The sequence below is a fragment of the Hylobates moloch genome, unplaced genomic scaffold (genome assembly GCF_009828535.3).
Source record: "Hylobates moloch isolate HMO894 unplaced genomic scaffold, HMol_V3 SCAFFOLD_22, whole genome shotgun sequence".
In the NCBI taxonomy this organism is placed as follows: domain Eukaryota; kingdom Metazoa; phylum Chordata; class Mammalia; order Primates; family Hylobatidae; genus Hylobates; species Hylobates moloch.
In genome coordinates, this window is record NW_026652297.1 from 19,316,467 (window position 1) to 19,339,463 (window position 22,997).

Here is a 22,997-nt window from a genome sequence, read left to right on the forward strand (position 1 = left end):
GGCACTCCCTAGTGAGATGAAACCGGTACCTCAAGCAGAAATGCAGAAATCACCAGTCTTCTGTGTCGCTCGGGCTGGGAGCTGGAGACCGGAGCTGTTCCTATTCGGCCATCTTGGCTCCTAACTGTCGTATTTTTTCTAATCTGATAGTTTATCATAGAGGCCTAAATAGTGTTTACATTACAACCTGAACAAAGTGTTCAAAGAAGTAGATTTGATGATTTCCAGTTTGGCTGGTAAATCAACACACTGTCTACCATACTGAAACCTCCATGACAAAAGACAACATGAGAGGTAAGAAGGACATAGCTTGGGTTTCCCATAGTAGCCGGAACCTGTGGTCAAGACTAGCTTGGGAGTAATTTGGCTACTACAGTTCACAAAAATTAGCAAAGAGACACATGACAGAGACTCTGCCTTTCGAAAGTCCAATTCCTTTGACATGTTTTTCTGTTTCTTACAAGTCGATTGCTTCTACCCACCACCACCGAAAACACACACTTTGGGGGAAATGGAAAGGGTGGTATACTAGATAGAAAGCAGGAACTCTGTGGTCCTTAAGCAAATCACTTAATGTCTTTGGCTTCTCATCTATGAAATGCAGTATTAAGTACTTTTCCTATTTGAAACCAGGAGTAAGCTCAGACTTTTTGGTCCTAGACCACCCATTCACTATCCTGTCCTGGGGCTTCCTATGCATAAATAGTATGGCTCTGTCCTCCAGCAGAGCACAAGCCACAGGTATTGGGAGCTACATACTGCCTAACTTTCTCAGCTTTCTGTCACTGGAAAAGGGTCCGATCCAGACCCCAAGAGAGGGTTCTTGGACCTCGCACAAGAAAGAATTAAGGGCAAGTTCATAGAAAAAAGTGAAGGCAAGTTTATTAAGAAAGTTAAGAAACAAAAGAATGATTACTCCATGGGCAGAGCAGTGGCATGAGCTGCTCGACTGAATAGACTTATAGTTGTTTCTTGATTATGTGCTAAACAACAGGTGGATTATTCATGAGTTTTCCAGGAAAGGGGTGGGAAACTCCCGGAACTGAGGATTCCTCCTTTTAGACCATATAAGGTAACTTCCCATGTCATCATGGCATGTGTAAACTGTCACGGTGCTGGTGGGAGTGTCTTTTAGCATGCTAATGCATTACAATTTACATATAATGAGCAATGAGGATGACCAGAGGTCACTTTCATTGCCATCTTGGGTTTGGTGGGCTTTGGCTGGCTTCTTTACTACAACCTGTTTTATCAGCAAGGTCTTTGTGACCTGTATCTTGTGCTGGCCTCCTGTCTCACCCTGTGACAAAGAATGCCTTAACCTCCTGGGAATGCAGCCCAGTAGTTCTCAGCCTTATTTTACTCAACCCTTATTCAAGATGGAGTCGCTCTGGTTCTAATGTCTCTGACATTTCTATTTTTAGAAAGAGAAGTCCATGGGATATTTCTATACTTCCGAATTTCACTTTTGGAAAAATTAACAAATAATATATTAAATACCATAAAAGGTCTAAGATAGAAGTCCATCTGAAATACATATTTGTCAAGAATGTCTGTTACAAGATGGCTTCCATAGCACCATTTTAAAAGCTGGCTAATGCCAATCTAAAGAGCTTCAGGTGCTTGTCTCCATACAGCTGAAGGAGGCAGCACAGGGTTTAACAGCTCTAGTAAGAAGACTTCAAGTGCAAATCTGGGATGAGAAGACAAGATCATCCAAGGTTCACTACCTTAATTTTCAATTTGAAAAGAGAGCTAAACTGCTGCCAAAGAGAGTTATTATATCAATTGTGCAGCCATAAGGATGCACTTGCAGACCTCCAACAACACAGAGTGCAACTGGCCAAGGATCCCAGCTGCTGTGCTGTGAAATCCATCTCTGCATTCTCTCAGAGGCTATGATGCCTCCTGACGGGCTACTACTGGAGCACAGTAGGAATACAAATTCAGGCCTGCAGGATGGCTGACTTTGCTAGAGGACTTCCTGATGACTTTGCTACCTCTGACTGCAGAAGAATCTAGTTCACCTCCACCAAACCTCCCTTTTCACTTGGAATAAGACTTTAATCAGTGGTCTAACGGTTCCCCTAGTTTTTTCTAGCTCTTCCCTATTTTCTTTTATATAAGCATTTTCTCTAAAAGTAGTGTTGCAATTGTAGTCCCGTCTTAGCATCTGCTTCTCAGAGGTCCAGACTAACATTCATTCATGTATTCATCCACTCATTAATTCACTCAAAAAATATTTATTGAGTGCTTAACATGTTCCTGGAACTTTGCTCTAGGCACTGGGGAGACTGATGAACAAGACTGAGAAGACACCTATATTGATAACCCTCCTCTGCTCAAAGTGTCATAACTGTTTCCTCTTCTTTAGCACTTACTCTGTGCTGGGCACTGAACTAAGACCACTCCACATGCCACGTCTCATTTGCTCTTCACAGCAACCCTGAAAGAAGGCATTATTATTCTTATTTCATAGATAAGAAAACTGAGACCTAGAGAGATTATGTTGTCAGGGCCTTCTCTGATAGGGCCAACTTTTTTACTCCAAAATTCATGCATTTAACCATTAGCTTACGATGTACCTACTCCATTTGCATGTATCTGCTCCATTTGGACCACTAATTAAAGTCTTATTCTAAGTGAAAATAGAGGTTTGCTGGAAGTGTACTCGTCTGCTGTGTGGGCTGAAGTAGCAAAGGCATCAGGAAGTCCTCTAGCAAAGTCAGCCATCCTACAGGCCTGCCTTTGTATTCCTGCTCTGAGCACTTTTGTTTTCTGGTAATGCACATCTGCATAGCTGATTTTCCAAAGCCTGGCTTCATTTCTTCAATTTAAATTTATGACAGTTGGGAGAACCATTTACAGAACAGAGAAAAACACAGTGCTCCAGAGCATTCGGAGTTTGCGCAATTCCAAAGTCAGGTTAACAACATTGTTTAACCCACCCAGAAGAGGTCTCTCACCAGGTGTAAGTTTCCAACTCATCCTCACTATTGCAAAGAAGATAGAGAGGACAGAAAAATCCTTGGCTTCTCTACTTTTCATCCTGGTCATAGCCCAGCCCTGGTAAACTGATAACAGGTAGGTGCATCCACCCAGAGCTTCTCTCAGAGGCCAGACAGGCCCACGGCAAAGTTAGCCACAGCAACCTGTGCAGCAGCTGTGAGCATCCTTCTGAAAACCAATGCAAACACATACCATGATATCCAAGGTCAGATGTGGCATCCTCTACAATTGATTCAAGTTCGCAGAGGTCCATGGAAGGAATAGGCTGAGACTCAGGCAGGTTCTCTAAAGTCGGCTCATCAAATTCCTTGTGGAAGGTAATTAACAATTCATGAGACGCTGATAGAAGGAAACAGCACTACCACAAATGAAAAAAATTTTCTTATTTAGAAGACTACTTGGAAACAAGCCTACCTAATCCTCTCGCTTAAACATTTTCAAACTTCAGGAGGTAAGTTGGGATAAGAGAAACAGCCCTGAATCAATGAGACAGGTGACCTTGCATAAAGCATTTAACCTTCATGGGCTCAGTTTCAGGATCATGACTAGGTAAGCCAAGTGGGATGACCAAGGTAGGTACCAATTGAAGGTACTCACTCCATTGACAGCTGAGGGGGGCCTCCTTCAATTTGGCATCTAGGGTGTTCCACTTACCACACCCTACTCCAGCCCTGCTCAGTTTCTGCATCTCAAAATTAAAGGTGTTAGCTTGAATGACTTACAAGTTCCCCTCTAGCTTTAAAGCTCTGTGATTCTACAAATTCCAATTTCCTAAAAGATCCAAGAGACCACATGATGAAAGAATTCACACTTCAAAAAAAAAAAAAGCTTTAGCCAAAATCAGTAGGTATTTCAATAAATCATTTTGCCTTTTTCCCTTAGGGGTGTGTGTGTGTGTGTGTGTGTGTGTGTGTGTGTGTGTATTTGTGTTTGAACCTGGAGCTGGTGCTGAGTTGATCTATTTTTCTTGATAAATGGTTTTCATGGGAAACTACTCCAAGAGTGTCTTTTTAATAAGAGAAAATTTAAAAGAAAGTTCAAACTAATCTTAACAAGTAAAATGAAGCCATGCCACACTGCAGTGCGGTATTTGTGAGAATATCATCATAAAGTGTTTTTAAGAAGTCAGTTTTCTGTACTGTATAATAATTGTTTCAGGAGGCGAAATTGATTCCAGATTTCAAAGGATCACTGAGAGCACACAGAGAACTTTACGGATAAAGAAAAGAAAGTACATGAAATATGTCTTTACGTGCACTTCAGAAATTATTTGAAAATAAGTATGTATTTGGACTCTCAATTAACTTTGATTTGCTGAGTTTCTCTTTGAAGAGAAAGATAGAATTGTCACAATTGTTTCTCTTAGAAAGAGAAGGACATGGTCTGATCTTTGGTCCCCATTACCACTCCATGTATGGAGACCTGATCTGCTATGTACTTTTCACAGAGACCTAACTTTAGCTCCAGCACAACTGTATATGCCACAGGATCAAAGACAGACCTAGCCTGTCTTATGTATTATGGTATCCAACTGTTTTAAGCTGTCATTCTTTAGAGAAAACAGTGCCTAACACGATTCCACATTTGATGGTGCTTCAAGCTTTCAAAGCCCAAATTCAGCCAAGCAGAAAATGCCTGCCAAAATAAAAGGCCTTGTAAGCTAGGGTCTGAAAAACAAAGCAAGCCACTCTCCTACATGCCTCAAATAATTTTTATAACATGTTTAAGAGGCGACATAGAGCCCATTCTCTCCCATAACTCTGATTCTCTCCTGTAAGTGCTTTTGAATTATAAAGTAGCTTGCTTCCGCCAGGCAAGAGAGATGGAAGAAGGAATAGAGAACAGAGCCCCAATGAGATTAGTAAGAAATTAAATCATAAACATGTATATGGGCAAGGGGAAGGAAAGCACTCAAAGATGGGTGTATTTTCCTCTTTCTCTTCTCCTTCTTTATCACATTTTTCTTTAGCCTCTTGCATCTGATTAATCTAATTTCTTTCCTATATTTATTTCATCTTTTTCAGCTCAATGAAGCTTCTTCCTGCTACATTTAAAACCCTTCAGGCTCTTCTGTAAAGTGTTCAGCTTCCCATTTTCTTTCCCCTTTGTTCTCTGGATATCATTAAACCTGCCTCACTTTTGTGCTTGTGAATATGATTAAACTTGCCTCTTCCCTGCCTTGCCACCTCTCTTCATCCTTGTCCTGGGGTGAACAAGAAAGTCTTCCCTCAGTTTGCTCCTCCTTTTCTTCCATTCCTTTTAAATGTGTTTTTTCCTAAAGAGATTATGACAAGGTCTGTTCAGCAGTGGTTTTCCAAGTCTTTCTTCATCTGGAGGTGAAGTGCTGCTTTCAGGAGGCCCATTTTCTATTCATTATTAATCAGAGTGTACATAGGAAACAGACCAGCAGCATAGGAATTAGCAGAGGGCTTATGAGAAATGCAACATCTCAGGCTGCACCCTGGACTAATTGAATCAGAATCTGCATCTTAACAAGATTCATAGGAAATCAAGGTGCATTTCAAGTTTGAGAATACTATAAGCCATAAGAATTTGGAGGAGGGTCCATTGATTGTGGACCCAAGTGGGCTGAGAAGGTTTTCCTGAAAACATTTGAAAGAGAGATGGGATGCTGACAATGTGCCAGAGGGAAATGACTGATGTGACTGCACAAAAGAGGGCAGGATGCCTGGGGATGCTGAGCCATCCAGTCTGTGGGCCTGAACCAGCTGGCAAGAGGACACAGTGTTCAAGCAGAACAGATTCAACAGCCATCTATCTGCCTGGAGCATTTCTGCCCCCATCAATATATAAACATAGGAAACATGCTTCTGGAAAGCTCAGGGCCAAAGACAGTGGTGGCACTAATCTCAGAAGATCAAAGAATGAAGCACAGTCTTTGTCCAGAGCAGCCTCAGCATCAGTCGCTTCCCCTCCTGCTCCCTTTGCTCCTTGCTGATGGGAAGGGGATGAAAATGGGAAGTCACTGGGGATGTGATGAGTTGGGAGTTCATAGGATCCTTGTGAAATCCTCTCTTTCTTCATCTGAGTTGGGCCAAGATCAGAACTTTGTGTCTAGCTCCCATGTTCTGTGGAGTAATATATGCATAAGAACATTTCTTGGGATTCTGCCTGTCGTATGGTCTCAGGCTTATCTTCAGTTACTTCAGGGCCCCCAAAGGACCTTGATTTATAAGAGGAAAACAAGACCTCATACAGTGTAGTTATAACACCAATAATAATTCCATCCAATAAAAAAGAACACAAACATGGTGATCTTGAAGGGTCAAAGAAGAAAAGCAAAAAAGGTAAGTAAATTATCAGACACTAATATTTAAGCTCATACTTGAAACTACATTTCTTTTTTGCCATATGGTAACTACAAGATTGAAGTCATTTAGATTTTATAGAACAAAATAATACCATGCCTGTACTTCTCAATTTTCAATCTTAGGGGGAAAATCCCTTAGAATCAGTGATCCCTGCTTTATAAGAGGGAGACAAGACCCTGAAGAGATTATGACAAGGTCTGTTGAGCAGTGGTTTTTCAAGTCTTCCCTCATCTGAGGTGAAGTGCTGCTTTCAGGAGGCCCGTTTTCTATTCATTATTAATCAGAGCGTACATAGGAATCAGACCAGCAGCACAGGAATTAGCAGAGGACTTACAAGAAATACAACATCTCTGAGCATACTAGAAAAGTATGTCCCCATTTCTATAGCTGAATAAACAAGTAATTTACACATCAACAAACTCAGAATTCTTATAATTCTGTCAGCCTCCTTGTCAGGATTTGTGGGAATGTACAGTTCACAGCACTGCAGGGGGACGAAGCAGACTGAACCACAGAAGACGACCCACCTTAACAGGCTCTCATTTGCAGGGCCTAGAAGTGTGTGGGAAGCTGAAGAAAGGCACCCAGTTTTCAGAGGGGGTTTGAGTCCTTCCATAGTGGTGGCATCAAGACCCTTCTCCAACTAGGGATCCAGCCCTATTGTTGACCCCATGGCCTTTCAGCTAGCAGGTTCTTCACTCACCAAGTTCCCTGAGCAGGAAAGAACCCATCTCCCAATTCTCTGTAGCCTGCAACAGATCCCACAGCGGGGCTTCACTTAAATGGAGTGGCAGATGGGTGGGAAAGGGGGGATGGAATTGAGCACATATCACCGTCATCCCCACATTGTCTGCAAACTGGTCCATCAAACAGAGGAAGACTCCTGAGGTTAGAGGAAGCTAGGCCTCTTATTGGTCCCAACTTGGGATTTTTAGAACTCCAAAGCACACAGAACCCCTAAATAATTGAGAAAGATGCATTACTGGCAGATGTCCCCCTTAAAGAGGGGCCCTGTCTGGCTGAGGGTGAGGTCTCCTGCATGCCCCAGGGTTTGGAGCCCTCTGATAACTAGGCTACAACAGTTAGCATCCCCAGGGCTTGGGGGATTGTCCCCAAGGCCTCAGGGAGCTTGGTGCTTCCTGCTAAAGGAGAGAATCTCTCACATGCAGGGATCTCCATTAATAAAAATCAGAATTTGAGACAGTAGAAGTTCTCTATAAAAATGGCTTCATCCCAAGTTGCTTTTACCTGAAGAGCTATGAGGTTGGTATTGACGTCTATTGCCCAAATTTGATGTTGTAAAGACCACCTTATTAATCAGAGCCTATCCGAGGCCTGTGGAGATATTGGCAACCATTAGAGAAAATGGCGTTTGCTATTTACAGATTTGGAATGCCGAGGACATGAATTTGGGGTCACTTCATGTGAATCTGCAACTCTATTCATTATTGAACATCCATGGCAGTTAAAATTTGAATGAAGTTATTAGCACAATGTAAACAAAATGGGTAAGAAACAAAATAAAAAGGAAAAGAATAAAAACCAGACAAAGAACAATACTAAAAAGGTAAAGCAACAATAGCATGAGTGGAATTAAAAATTAGATATACACGCATTTGTTCTGTCAGCTAATCATTTTAACCCATCAGTTATGCATTCAGTGCCAATTCAGTTGTCTTGTACAGAGTAGGAGCTTGATTTTTGTTAAATAGATCAATTGATCCACCTCTCGCTACAGCCGCTTTGAATCGTTGTCACCAACTCTTGACTTACATTCTAGAATCCTTCCTGGAATTGGGTGAAGTTAATCTGGATGTTCTTGTTTTCTCCCTGGTCCCTTTTCCTACCCAATCATCACCATGCATCTAAAGCAAGAAAAATTTTTATGTAAAATTTAAAATAAGAGAGTACTTACATGGAGTACATCAACACTCAGCTGCTGAAAGTTCCGAGATCTCAATTCTTGCATTCGTTTGTTATTTTCTTCATATTTTTCTTCCACAATCTTTCTGTAAATTTAAAGTGAATGTAGAAAAATAACTGTGAATTGCTAAAACCATGTCTATATTATACAGATGAGTGTGATCCTTATTTCAACAGACTGACTGGGGGATTAGAAAGCCAGGCCATCAGATCTCTTCCTCATCAAGGTGAATGTGGTGCAGCACCCAGCTGATTCTCTTTTAAAGCACACACAGGATACTCTGGTTCCTTATTCACCCTTACAAATCCCAAAATGCAGCAGCAGGAGAAGGCAGTGCTCCTCTCTGTGCGTTCTCCAAGTGCGATGACAGGGCTATGTGTTCCCAATGCCTAGCACAGTGCATAACACATACTAATAACACAAAAACTGCTTTCAGGTTGAACAAACCCATAAAAAGTAAAACTAGAGCTACATATCAAAGGATTTATGAGGAAATACATGGGAGTCATTGTGCCGGGGAATTTTTCTAGACACATTTACTTTGTTTTCTGTATTACAGGAGAGTGAGTTTAAGAGACCTGCTACTAAACTGGAAGAAAGATTTGAGTTCTTATGATTACTTGTGGGCTAATTTATACTCAGGTTTTCATCACTGAACACCCTTCTAGTCAAACTCTCTTGTCTCTAAAATGGGTACATTATGATTCTTCTGACAATAGAGTCATTTTCTAGCTAAAACACATGATCCCCCTTGATTCTACAATCAACAATTAGAAACAATTCCAATACAATTTATTCACAAAGTCAAGGCCAAACTTTATTTAAAACCATTACCTTCAAATAAGAAAAATATATTAGTGTATCATGTGAAATATATGTGACTTCTTTGTATTAAAAAACAGTTTTAATGTAAATATGTTGTAATCTGTATATGTTATTAAATTTGCCTTTTTAATCTGTTCCTATCAGAGATTTAATTTTCCTTTTACCCTCAGCCAATGACACGAATCATGGCACCTTAGAAATATCACCATCTCTGAGGTATTATGAATAGATTTGGGGCTGTGAGCTCATGCAATGGCTCAAGCAATTTATGTGAATATATTTTCCCAGTAAAACTCACACTCAATGTCATAGTGGTTTGCAGAATCCAACTTGTATTGGCTCAAGAGCAGATTGTGTAAATATCTTCCCAACTGAATATTAAATGGTATCATATTGGTAGCTTGATATTGGTCAGAGTGGAAGTATTTATATCACAGAAATCAGCAAACAAATCAGCAGACCCCTTCAAACCGAGAGCTGGTTGTTAAATATTTACCAGCACACCACTGCTCACAATGTACTTTCATGGAAATCTTTTTCTACCCATTTATTAAAGAAAGCAAATGTTAAGGGAAAATAGACTCACAGATTCTTTTTTTTTTATTATTATACTTTAGGTTTTAGGGTACATGTGCACAATGTGCAGGTTTGTTACATATGTATCCATGTGCCATGTTGTTTTGCTGCACCCATTAACTTGTCATTTAGTATTAGGTATATCTCCTAACGCTGTCCCTCCCCCCTCCCCCCACCCCACAACAGTCCCCGGAGTGTGATGTTCCCCTTCCTGTGTCCATGAGTTCTCATTGTTCAGTTCCCACCTATGAGTGAGAACATGCGGTGTTTGGTTTTTTGTCCTTGCGATAGTTTACTGAGAATGATGTTTTCCAGTTTCATCCATGTCCCTAAAAAGGACATGAAATCATCATTTTTTATGGCTGCATAGTATTCCATGGTGTATATGTGCCACATTTTCTTAATCCAGTCTATCGTTGTTGGACATTTGGGTTGGTTCCAACTCTTTGCTATTGTGAAAAGTGCCGCAATAAGCATATGTGTGCATGTGTCTTTATAGCAGCATGATTTACAGTCCTTTGGGTATATACCCAGTAATGGGATGGCTGGGTCAAATGGTATTTCTAGTTCTAGATCCCTGAGGAATTGCCACACTGACTTCCACAATGGTTGAACTAGTTTACAGTCCCACCAACAGTGTAAAAGTGTTCCTATTTCCCCACATCCTCTCCAGCACCTGTTGTTTCCTGACTTTTTAATGATGGCCATTCTAACTGGTGTGAGATGGTATCTCACTGTGGTTTTGATTTGCATTTCTCTGATGGCCAGTAACTTCAGCAAAGTCTCAGGATACAAAATCAATGTACAAAAATCACAAGCATTCTTGTACACCAATCACAGACAAACAGAGAGCCAAATCATGAGTGAACTCCCATTCACAATTGCTTCAAAGAGAATAAAATACCTAGGAATCCAACTTACAAGGGATGTGAAGGACCTCTTCAAGGAGAACTACAAACCACTGCTCAATGAAATCAAAGAGGATACAAACAAATGGAAGAACATTCCATGCTCATGGATAGGAAGAATCAATATCGTGAAAATGGCCATACTGCCCAAGGTAATTTATAGATTCAATGCCATCCCCATCAAGCTACCAATGACTTTCTTCACAGAATTGGAAAAAACTACTTTAAAGTTCATATGGAACCAAAAAAGAGCCCGCATCGCCAAGTCAATCCTAAGCCAAAAGGACAAAGCTGGAGGCATCACGCTACCTGACTTCAAACTATACTACAAGGCTACAGTAACCAAAACAGCATGGTACTGGTACCACAACAGAGACATAGATCAATGGAACAGAACAGAGCCCTCAGAAATAATGCCGCATATCTACAACTATCTGATCTTTGACAAACCTGACAAAAACAAGCAATGGGGAAAGGATTCCCTATTTAATAAATGGTGCTGGGAAAACTGGCTAGCCATGTGTAGAAAGCAGAAACTGGATCCCTTCCTTACACCCATTTATTAAAGAAAGCAAATGTTAAGGGAAAATAGACTCGTAGATTCTTACTTGGCTTATCATGATATTCATTCTAAGTACAAGGACACATCTAAATCATTTTTCAGATAAGTTAACAAGGGAACAAAATGAGTAGATTTGTGTTCAGGTTCTTTCTGTCTCTCTAGTTCTTGATTGGGGCTCCTAAACTACCAAAACATTGGCAGAGGAAGAAAAAATAAGAAAAATTTGGAAATCTGATAACCTACCAACACATAAATCAGTCTTTCAGAAATTGAGGCTCTAAGGCTCTTTGAAATTCCATTTTTATACATGTATTTTTTCAGCTTTATTAAAATTTAATTGACAAGAAATGTTTAGATTTATATATACTATGTGATGTTTTCATATATGTGTACATTGTGGGATAATTAAATCAAGCTCTAGTCTGTTAGCAATTTTCAAAAATACGAAACATTGTTATTAATTACAGTCACCATGCTGTACAATAGATCTCCAGAACTTATTTCTCCTGTCTGAAACTTTTTACCTTTTGACCAACATTTTCCCATTCATGCCCCCCTGCCCCTAGTAACCACCATTCTACTCTCCCCTTTTGTGAATTCAACTTTTTAAGATTCCATATATAAGTGATATCATGCAGTATTTGTCTTTCTACGCCTGGCTTATTTCTCTTAACATAATGTCCTCCAGGTTCATCCATGTTGTTGCAAATGATGGGATTCCCTTCTTTTTTAAGGCTAAATAGTACTCCATTGTGTGTATTTATACCACATTTTATTTATCCCCTTATCTGTTGATGGATACGTAGGTTGATTCCATATCTCGGCTACTGTGAATAACTCTGCAATGAACATTGGAGTATAAGTATCTTTTCTATATACTGATTTCATTTTCTGTGGATGTAAGTCCAAATGTAGGATTGCCAGATCATATGGTAGTTCTATTTTTAATTTCTAGAGGAATCTCCATGCTATTTTTCCATAATGGCTGTACTGATTTACATTCTCACCACTACTGCACAAGGGTTCCCTTTTCTCTACATCCCGGCTAACACCTGAAATTTCACTTTTTCACGTAAATACTCTAATTACTAGTGATATCTCCCACCAGCAACACTGCCCTGAGCATAGACTTTTCTAAATACTTCACTTGACAGAACAGAGCTGTTTCCAGTCTACTTCTTCCAAAAGCTAACAATTCCCTGCCAATAAAGTCTCCTTCCTATAAATAAGTGAGGTCTCCTGGTAGAAGGTACGCAGCAAGCACCTAGGGAATCCGGGTGAAACGGTGATGTCTCCTGCTGGGGTATGTGCAGAAGCTGTCAACAATGATGAGATTTTGTTTGGAAACTGACTCTATTTTCATCACTAATAACCTCCCAAATAGTTCATCTTTCCTTTCACACAAGCTGAAAGCCTGATATTAATAGCACCTGACATTCAATCTATGGCTCAATAGTCATCTTGGAGTGAACGAGTGAATGAATAAACACATAAATACATAATCACATGCATTGGGGTTTCCTGTTTTGGTTTTTGCTTTTCTCTGTAAATTCCCTGAGAGCCCTGAGAAGCAGTCCCGAGCATGAGTGCCTAAAGGAAAAGCAGCTTACTTCAGCTTCCTGGCTTTCTCATCAGCCGCCTGGAGCTTCCTCAGCCGCATTCTTTCTCTTGGTGTCATTTTCTGTACTTCTGACAGTGCCCTCAGAGTCTGCAGGTGGATCCTTTTTTGCCTATAAATAACAAAGATCCCCTCATATAGCCCATCCCAAACATGTCCAGAAAAATTAAACAAATATTTTATAAAAGTATCACTACACTACTGAGAGCAAAAGCATCTTGAGACAGGCCAGGCAAAAACTAATAAGCTTTGGGTACGTAATGAGCCAACCAGGACTGTAGTTAATAAGCAACATTTTTCAAATTAGATTTTTGTTTAAAGGAAATTATTTACTTTCCAAATTCCTGCTCATTTCATCGCCAGTGACTAGTTTTCATAATGTAAAACAAATTAGGATCTTGGCCATTAAAGAGCAAATAGACTGGCCCAGTAATTCCACCGTGTGGATAAAACACATAATCTTTAGAGTTAGGCAGGGTTTGAATCCCACCTCCACCACTCATTAGCTCTGTGGCCTTGGGCAAGTAACTGAACCTCCCTGAATCTCAGTTTTCTCATCTGTAAAGAATGGGCTACAGTAAGTATCATATGAGGTAACATATGCACAGTGCCTAGCACATAAAAAGTATTCCAAAATGCTAGTATTTTAACAGCTAAATCTTATTTTTTTATTTTTTAACTTTTATTTAAAGTTCAGGAGTGCATGTGCAAGTTCGTTATATAGGTAAACTCAAGTGATAGGGGTTTGTTGTACAGATTATTCTGTCATCCACGTATTAAGCCTAGTACCCATTAGTTATTTTTCCTGATTCTCTCCCTCCTCCCACCCTCCACCCTCTGAAAAATTCCAGTGTCTGTTGTTCCCCTCTAAGTGTCCATGTGTTCTCATAATTTAGCTCCCACTTATAAGTGAGAACATGCATTATTTGGTTTTCTGGTCATGCATTACTTTGCTAAGGATAATGGCCTCTCGCTCTGTCCATGTTGCTGCAAAGGACGTGATCTTGTTATTTTTATGGCTGTGTAGTATCCCATGGTGTAAATGTACCACATTTTCTTTATCTAGTGTACCATGGATGGGCATTTAGGTTGATTCCATGTCTTTGCTATTGTGAACAATGCTGCAATGAACATATGCGTGCGTGTGTCTTTATGACAGAATGATTTATATTCCTTTAGGTATATATCCAGTAATGGAATTGCTGGGTCAAATGGTATTCTATTTTTAGGTCTTTAAGGAATTGCCACACTGTTTTCCACAATGGTTGAACTAATTTACGCTTCCACCAATGGTGTATGAGTGTTTTTTCTCTGCAACCTCACCAGCATCTATTTTTTGACTTTTTTTCTTTTTTTTCTTTTTTTTTTTTTTTTTGAGACAGAGTCTCGCTCTGTCGCCAGGCTGCAGTGCAGTGGCACGATTTCGGCTCACTCCAACCTCAGCCTCCTGAGTAGCTAGGACTACAGGCACACGCTACCACGCCCAGCTAATTTTTGTATTTTTAGTAGAGACGGGGTTTCACCATGTTGGCCAGGATGGTCTCGATCTCTTGACCTCATGATCCACCATTCTGACTGGTGTAAAGCTTTCTGAGAACTTGCCCTATGAATCTGGGTGCTCCTGTATTGGGTGCACATATATTTCGGATAGTTAGATCTTCTTGTTGAATTGAACCCTTTACCATTATGTAACGCTCTTGTCTTTTTTGATTATTGCTGGTATAAAGTCTGTTTGGTTTGAAATTAGAATAGCAACCCCTGCTTTTTCCTATTTTCCATTTGCTTGGTAGATTTTTCTCCATCCTTTACTTTGAGCCTATGTGTGCCATTGCCATGTGAGATGGGTCTGTTAAAGACAGCATATAGTTGGGCCTTGCTTCTTTATCCAACTTGACACTGTGCCTTTTAATTGTGGCATTTAGTCTGTCTACATTCAAGATTAGTATTGATCTGTGTGGATTTAATCCTGTCATCACGATGTTATCTGGTTATTATGCAGACTTGTTTGTATGCTTGCTCTATAGTGTCACTTATAGTCTGTACTTCAGTGTGTACCAGTAGTGGCTGGTAATGGTCTTTCCTTTCTATATTTAGTGCTTCCTTCAGGAGGCCTTATAAGGCAGGTCTGGTAGTAACAAATTCCCTATTTGCTTGTCTGAAAAGGATCTTATTTCTCCTTCGCTTATGAAGCTTAATTTGGCAAGATATGAAATTCTTGGTTGGAATTTCTTTTCTTTAAGAATGTTGAATGTTGGCCCCCAATCTCTTCTGGCTTGTAAGGTTTCAGCTGAGACATCTGCTGTTAGTTTGATGGGCTTCCCTTTGCATGTGACCTGACCTTTCTCTCCAACTGCCTTTAAAATTTTTTCTTTCATTTTGACCTTGGAAAACCTGATGATTATGTGTCCTGGGGGATGATCTTCTTGTGAAGTATCTTACTGAGGCTCTCTGCATTTTCTGAATTTGAGTGTTGACCTCTTTAGCTAGGTTGGGGAAGTTCTCATGGATGAAATTTCTATGTTTCTATGTAATGTATTTCTATGTTTTCCAAGTTGCTTCAATTTTCCCTACCTCTTTCAGAGACATGATTTGATCTCTTTTACATAATCCCATATTTCTTGGAGGTTTTGTTCATTCCTTTTTCTCTATTCTTCCCTGACTGTCTTATTTCAGAAAACCAGTCTTCAAGGTCTCAGATTCTTTCCTCAGCTAGGTCCATTCTGATACTAATACTTGAGATTGCATTCTTTTTTTTTTTTTTTTTCTTTTTTTTTCTTTCCAGAGACGGAGTCTCACTCCATCATCCAGGCTGGAGTGCAATGGTGCTATCTTAGCTCACTGCAATCTCCGCCTCCCAGGTTCAAGCGATTCTCCTGCCACAGCCTCCTTGGTAACTGGGATTACAGGCACATACTACTACACCTGGCTAACTTTTGTATTTTTGTAGGGACGGGGTTTCTCCATGTTGGCCAGGCTGGTCTCGAACTCCTGACCTCAAATGATCCACCCACCTCAGCCTCCCAAAGTGCTGGGATTACAGGCATGAGCCATCGGACCCAGCCTGAAATTCTTATAGTGTGATTTTCAGCTCAATCAGATCAGTTACATTCTTTTCTATACTGGCTATTTTTCTGTCAGCTCCTGTATCATTTTATTATGTTTCTTAGCTTTCTTGGATTGTGTTTCAATGTGCTCCTGCATCTCAATGATCTTCATTCCTATTAATATTCAGAATTCTATTTCTGTCATTTCAGCCTCCTCAGCCTGTCTCAGAACCCTTGCTACAGAGGTACTGTGGTCACCCGGAGGAAAGAAGGCAGTCTGGTTTTTTGAGTTCTCGAAGTTCTTGCACTGGCTCTATCTCATCTTTGTGGGCTGAAGTTCCTTCAATCTTGGAAGTTGCTATCCTTTGGATTTTTTTTCCTTTTATTCTACTTGATAACTTTGATGGTTTGATTGTGTTATAAGGTGGATTCAGTAGACTGGCTTTGTTTCTGGAAAATTTTAGGCAGCCAGTGCTCAGCTCCCAACTCCTGGGCTGTGTGCTCTAACTCTGGGAGACTTGTATTGGGCCCCAGTTTTGCTCTCTGGCTCCTCAAGGTCGTCAACTCATTGCACTGGGGGGGCCAATGTGCTCCTGGACAGCTGGTCACTATACTCTGATGGATGGTGCCAGCCAAAGCATTTTGTAGGATGGTGGCAGCAGGATCCATCCTTGCTTGCATGTGCCAGCAGCGGCAGTGGCGGTGGAGTGGCAGTGTGGAGGGGTGCACACTTGTCAGCTGTGGAAGGGTGCTAGCAGGTGTCAGGGTGCCTGTCTCCCTGTGGGCGTTCACAGCAGCAGCAGAGACAGAATGGCTCAGGGAGCCGGGGCCCTCCACTGGCAACTATGCATGTGGTCCTGCTGGTGGTGGTGTTAGCACAGGGTGCAGCACTGGTGGTCATAGGTCTGTGTGCAACCTCTGTGCATGTTGACACAGGTAAGGGTGGCCACTCAGGGCAGGGAAGGGTCCCCTGTTCTCTGCACCTAGTTTCACTCTGGCAGCAGTGTTGGTACAGGGGCAGGGTGCTGGTAGGGCCAGGGCTGGCTGTCTCTGTGCCCACCAAGGCTCTGATTGCAATGGCAGGGGAGGTGAGGTGGGATACACTCCTGCCAGCAGCAGTAGCAGGGCAGTGTGCATGCACATGCATGCTGGCAGGGCAGGAAAGTCAAAATCTGCCCATGTATATACATGCCAGAAAAGCAACATGGGGAGGGTGGTGGCTGTGAGCCTGGGGAAGCTGCAGTTAGGGGAAGGAGCAGGCCTCCCTACTGGATCTCTCCTCCAGTCAGGCATGATTCCTCAGCAGTACAGGAGCTATGATGCAGACCCCCAGGGCACCCATGGCTGCACTGCAAGCAGGCGTGGCCAGGCTGGGCCTCAGGAGAGGCCAGAAGATGAAGGGGTGTTCAGGTCAGATCAGCCCCCTCTGATGGGCAAGACTGCTTGCAGAGTTCAGGTCTGAAAGTTCCCCTGGGTCTAAAGTCTCCCATGGGAGCAAGTCAAGCCTAGGGGAATGGTCTCCCTGGCCATGCTCTGCTGCAGACACTCAAGCACCAAACCCTCTGGGCTCCACATCAGCTGGTGTGCTGCCCCTATCACTTCTCTAAGCAGCTCTCCCTACCAACCCAAGTGTCCCTGGTGGTCAAGGGGTGTCCTCCAGCCAGGATTCCAGAGGCCTGTGGCAAGAATAGGGTGCTCTCTGCCAGTTCAACTCACCCATTCCCCCAGCGTCACTGGAGGTCCCGGTGCACAGGTGTACAGTGGCCCCATGCAGGATTCCCACCTTCCTCCCCCTTCAGCCCAGCTTCTGTGTCTTCTCTCCATCCACTCTCAGTTGTTCCCTCTGAGTGTGCCAGTCATCCTGGTCCCTCAGTGGCAGCCGTTCCCTCTGGCTGCATCTAGTTGGGCATCTTGTCCCCTACCTCATGCTAAATTTTATTGACTATGTCTTCTATTCCAGGCTTAATACAGTAGATATTTTTGTTGCAGCATGGTGTAGTGGTTAATTGCACAGATTAATAACACACTCGGTGTTCAAGAATACACAAACTTTTTCCCACCGCCCAGACTGTAATGGACAATGTCTACACTCCCAGGGCCAACACAAGGTTTAGGCTAGTGAGATACCTCAGGCGCAAAATCTAAGGGGGCACCAAAAAATTCAGTAACCAAGATAATTTTAATGAAAATTATTTTAAAAAGTCAAAATTAATGTCAAAAAAATAAAGAATACAATAGCAAAATTTTAAGGACAGGATCCTACCCTGAACTTACACAATTCCACCTCACTTGCCTCACCTGATCCTGGCCCTGCTGGACCCTGTCTTTAAACTTTTAATATTTTGTTACCAGGGATTTTAAGCATTAATTTGGAATTTTACAATATTGCATTAAAATTTGATCTTGATTGTGAGTTTCTGGTGTCCCATTGAAATTTTGCCACAGGGTCAAGTGCCTCACTTGCCTCATCCTCGTCCCAGCAGATCCCTGTGAATAGCTTTTGACTTTTTTTTTTTTTGTAGAATGCTCACAGCCTCTTCAGTGTTTTCGATCCCAACAACCAGCACATAAACTTCTTTCAATGTATGATTAATGTTAAGCATATTTCCTTAACTGAAAAAGAGGCTAAATAATCACATCGGCTAACATTTTAGCAGGTAATAACCCCATGCTTGTAAGCACTTTACATGAATTAACTCACTTAAATGCAGAGCAACTCTATGAAGTAGGTACTTTTTTTATAGTCATAGAGAGGTTAAGTAACTTGTCCAAAGTAATACAGAGTATTACCTGGGAACTGGAATTTGAATTGAGAGAGTGTTATTAATCTGTGCAATTAACCACTATACCATGCCGCAGCAAAAAACATCTACTGTATTAAGCCTGGAATAGAAGACACAGTCAATAAAATTTAGCATGAGGGAAGGGGCTAGATGGCCGACTAGAGGCAGCCAGATGGACAGGGATGACTGGCACACTTCTAAAAGTCTTCAGAGGGAAGGCACTTTGAAAGAACTCCAACCACGTTCTCAATGGCATTTGCTTCTCTTCCTGACTTGGTTAGGGCCCAATACTATAGAAGACCTTTCACACTCAACTCTTTCCTTGACAAACACTATGAGAAAATTGTAATGACCTCTGAGGACAGTTCTAATACCTCTCTGATACCATCCAGACAACAGACTCCAGAGGACATGCAATTTTCAGGAATATACATCTCTTATTTTGTCAGACCAATGGATCTCCTTGAAACATAGTCATAGATCCCGAAAATAGCAGTGACCATCTGAAGTCAATATTTTATAATGTAAAATACCCTCCAAACAACTGGATTCTAGACACTGTTAATTGTAAACAGTGTCAGTTTTGTAACTACAGTACAAAATGATAGCTAAAACTAGTCCAGTATTTAAAAAAATACCTACTACTCTTACATCTCTAGTTAATAAAATACAATTGGAAATTTCGACATTTCTTTAAATAGCAGATAATAAACCATAAAAACAAGGTTATTAGGAACATGCCTAAAAATTTACCCCCTGTGGTATATAGTGTATCTTAACTGGAGATCATGCAGATTTCCTCAGTTTGAAAGTGAAGATGGAAAGCAAACATGGTAGAGTTGAGAAATATTGGACTGGGTGTTGGAGGAGTATATTTGTGCTAGATCAGCCTATCGAGGGCTTCTGTTTTCACCCCACTGTCCTGCACACCTCCTCTATACCATAGTTGTGCATGACTGTAAAACTGCAAAAATCCAGAACATAAGAACCTATTATTCTGGGTTCTTGCAAGTTATAGAACAAAAATTTTGAATGAGGTAGGAGAGAGAAGTTAGATCAGGAAATAATTATGTTTCTTTGGGAAATACATTGTTTAGTTCTTATGTAAAGGAATGTATATTTCAAGAAAGTGAATTTTGGCTTATTTTCAATTGTCCCAGGACTCCACAACGTTTTCTTGTCAATAGATACTCCGCCAGTTCATATTAAACAAACAACACGTGAAAGCCATTTATGGTTATTATGGAAGGCTCATTAGCATAAATGTTACTAAATATTTGAGATATTAACTTCTCTATATCCTTGCAAGGCAACCGCAAAGCTACCCTGCAGATCTGTAAGCTGTGCAGTGGTTTAAACTTTCATGATTTCAATTTGCTACCACCTGGGGTAAAGGGCTTTGGAACACCAAGTTCCTGAAGCTCCTTAATTTCTTGGCAAGACTTAAGTGAATTCTAGGATACTCGATGCAGTCAGTTTAGTGCTGATAGATTTTTAAAGACAAATGCATTTAACGTTTACACTCGATGGGCTTTTTAAAAACAAAGCAATTACTTACATGGCATTAATTATATGAGCAGCCTCCTTCTGACAATCCAAATTCTTGTCTTCCAGAGTCATTTCTGAATATCCACACATTAGGTGCTGAAAAAAAGATCAACAACCCTGACATACCTTAAAGACTCCTCTTTAGGGATGAAAGAGAATAAATTACCAAGTATCTTTTCAGATTTGGGGTTACTTTTGACCATGGTAGGGAGCCTGAGAACAAAGCATGCTATTTTTCCCTGGGTTACATAAAATTACATGGTAGCTTTTCCAAGAAGATCTTGCAGGGTCAGGCTCCTGCCTGTCTCTCCAGCTTCATCTTACACTGCTTACTCTCTCACCCCCTTCTGCCAATCATGGGCAGGCCTACTTTCAGCCACAAGAAGACCCAAGCTTTTTCCAACCTCCCAGACTGTAGAGGACAGTATCTACACTCCCAGGGCCAGTGCAAGGTTTAGGCAAGTGAGATACCTCAGGCACAAAATCTAAGAGGGCACCAAAAAACTCAGTAGCCAAGATAAATAATTTTAATGAACATTATTGTTAAAAATCAATAATGTCAAAAAACTATAAAGAATACAATAGCAAAACTTTAAAGATAGGATCCAACCCTGAACTTACACAATTCCACCTCACTTACCTCACCCTAATCCTGGCCCTGCTGGATCCTGTCTTTAAACTGTTAATATCTTGTTACCTGGGATTTTAAGCATTAATTTGGATTTTTAAAATATTACTTATCTTGATTATGAATTTTTAGTGTCCCCTTAACTTTTGCCCCAGCGTCAAGGGCTTCACTTGCCTCATCTTGGTCCAGCAGATCCCTGTGCATACCTTTTGACCCGTTTTTTTTTTTTTTTTTGAATGCTCACAGCCTCTTCAGTGTGTTTTTGATCCCACAACCAGCATATGAGGCTTTTTCAGAGGACCACCTTCAGGTTCTACTGGATCCCATTTGGCCTGCACAGAAGGAGAGCTGGAAGTATCAGGAAACCTAAGCCTGCCTCCCTCTCTTGTCCAGCCTTCCCCATGACAGCATGGGCTTCCCTGAGAGCATATGCTTGCATAAGAACCCTCCCATCTGTACCTACCTCCAAGGCACAACATAATCAGGACCTCTGTGCCAGCTATTCCCTGCTATTCGAACACTGTTTCTGAGGCTCTTTACATGGCTGGTTGCTTCCCATTGGCTCGCTGGTAAAGAAATGTCACCTATTCCTTTGACCACCAAAGCCCTTCCTTTCTCCCTTATTTTTACAGTATCCTGTTTGTTTATTATACTTTCTTCCCAGTGCTAGGCATATACTTATTTTATTTACATCCTTACTTTTTCTGGGTTATTAGATTCTCTCACTAGCAGTCAAGCTTCAAAAGGATAGGAAACATACCTGTTCATTTTGGCATCCCCTGTGTGTCAGCACAGTGCCCAGCACTCAACTAATAAGCACACATCATTTATCACCTTTGCTTCCTTTGGGTTTGGAACGTGCCCCACTGATGAAAAGGTATCCACAGTTTTTAAAGTGGATGACCATTTTGTGGTTCCTCTTAAAGTTACGCATAAAATTACAGAGGAAACTTGCCTCAGGGACCTGTGTTGTAAAAGCCTGAGAAGTTTAAAAAAAAAAAACAAAAAAAACAAAAACCCTCTAAAGAGGGGACCATTTTCTGCTTTCTTAATACCTGAGACACAGCCTCTATATCAAATTTCCTAATTTACAAGAAAACAAAATAAACTTAGCTAATCATTAAAAAGTATTATTGAGATATATAATAAAGGATTGGAATTATAAATGCTCAATGATAACCCTAGATTTTAGTATTCTCTGTTAGTATATTCTTGTCCTTGCAGGGATATAGTTACAAAGTGTTCAGGTAAGATCTGTCAACAGAGCTCCAAGGGTGGATGTTGAGTTTTGGCACAAAATCAGAACCCTAACTTCTTATTTTCAGTGGCACTGGGGAATGGGAGTTCACACACACCTTATTTTGGAGAGATTGTCCTGACTACTATTTTTCTCAGCTTTTACAAATTTTTATTTATTTGTTTTTGAGACAGAGTCTCACTCTGTTGCCAGGCTGGAGTGCAGTGGCACAATCTCGGCTCACTGCAACCTCCGCCTCCTGGGTTCAAGTGATTCTCCTGCCTCAGCCTCCTGAGTAGCTGGGACTACAGACACGTGCCACCACGCCCAGCTAATTTTTTTTTGTACTTTTAGTAGAGACGGGGTTTCACTATGTTGGCCAGGATGGTCTCGATCTCTTGACCTCGTGATCCATCTGTCTCAGCCTCTCAGCTTCTTTTTGGCCTTTTTCCTCCTTTCTGGTTGATTCTTACTGCATCATATCCCCACTGCATATCTTCAAGTCATGGAATGTGTATACAAATGCTCATACCTGTTTCCCAGGATCCCTTTCATTTTAAATACCTGTAGCTGCTCATCAATGTAAGGGATTTTTAAAATTTCAATAGCAGATGGTCTTAATGAAGGATTCTTGTTCAACATGCTGTAATGTTTAAACAGAAAATTATTTTTCAAATGAACTAAAATATAAGTACAACTTTAAATTATTTCTGTGACAACATATTTATTTCTATACCTTTCCATGATGGCATTTAGTTCTTTTGGATATCTCTCAGGGAGAGAAGGTGTGTCACCTTCAACAATTTTTAAAACCATGGATAAGAAATTGGAGCCAGCGAATGCATGAGTCATGCAGCACATCTCATATAAAATGCATGCCAGTGACCTGAAGACAAAGTCAAAGAATTTAAATAAGGAAAAAATATCCTATTTTAAATTTTTTCATCATACAAAACCTCAGATGTGTTGGGGCATTGGCTGTGAGGCACAAACATACAATCAG

General features: G+C 40.9%; 1 protein-coding gene across 20 annotated transcripts in view; it reads right to left on the reverse strand.

Annotated features, from left to right (window-relative positions):
* The window catches only part of NEK11 (NIMA related kinase 11), a 334,192-nt gene that overhangs the window by 179,232 nt on the left and 131,963 nt on the right, over positions 1–22,997 (reverse strand). For 18 of the 20 annotated variants that reach the window (XM_058433709.1, XM_058433710.1, XM_058433722.1 and 15 more), the window contains 7 exons: positions 22,731–22,880; positions 22,559–22,637; positions 20,140–20,225; positions 12,747–12,866; positions 8,257–8,350; positions 5,177–5,284; positions 3,202–3,316 (listed from right to left, as the gene is read on the reverse strand). In XM_058433709.1, the coding sequence (XP_058289692.1) occupies positions 3,202–3,316; positions 5,177–5,284; positions 8,257–8,350; positions 12,747–12,866; positions 20,140–20,225; positions 22,559–22,637; positions 22,731–22,880 (752 nt within the window). The remainder of the gene's footprint in view (positions 1–3,201; positions 3,317–5,176; positions 5,285–8,256; positions 8,351–12,746; positions 12,867–20,139; positions 20,226–22,558; positions 22,638–22,730; positions 22,881–22,997) is intronic. The other 2 variants (XM_058433714.1, XM_058433713.1) reach the window with 1 other exon arrangement.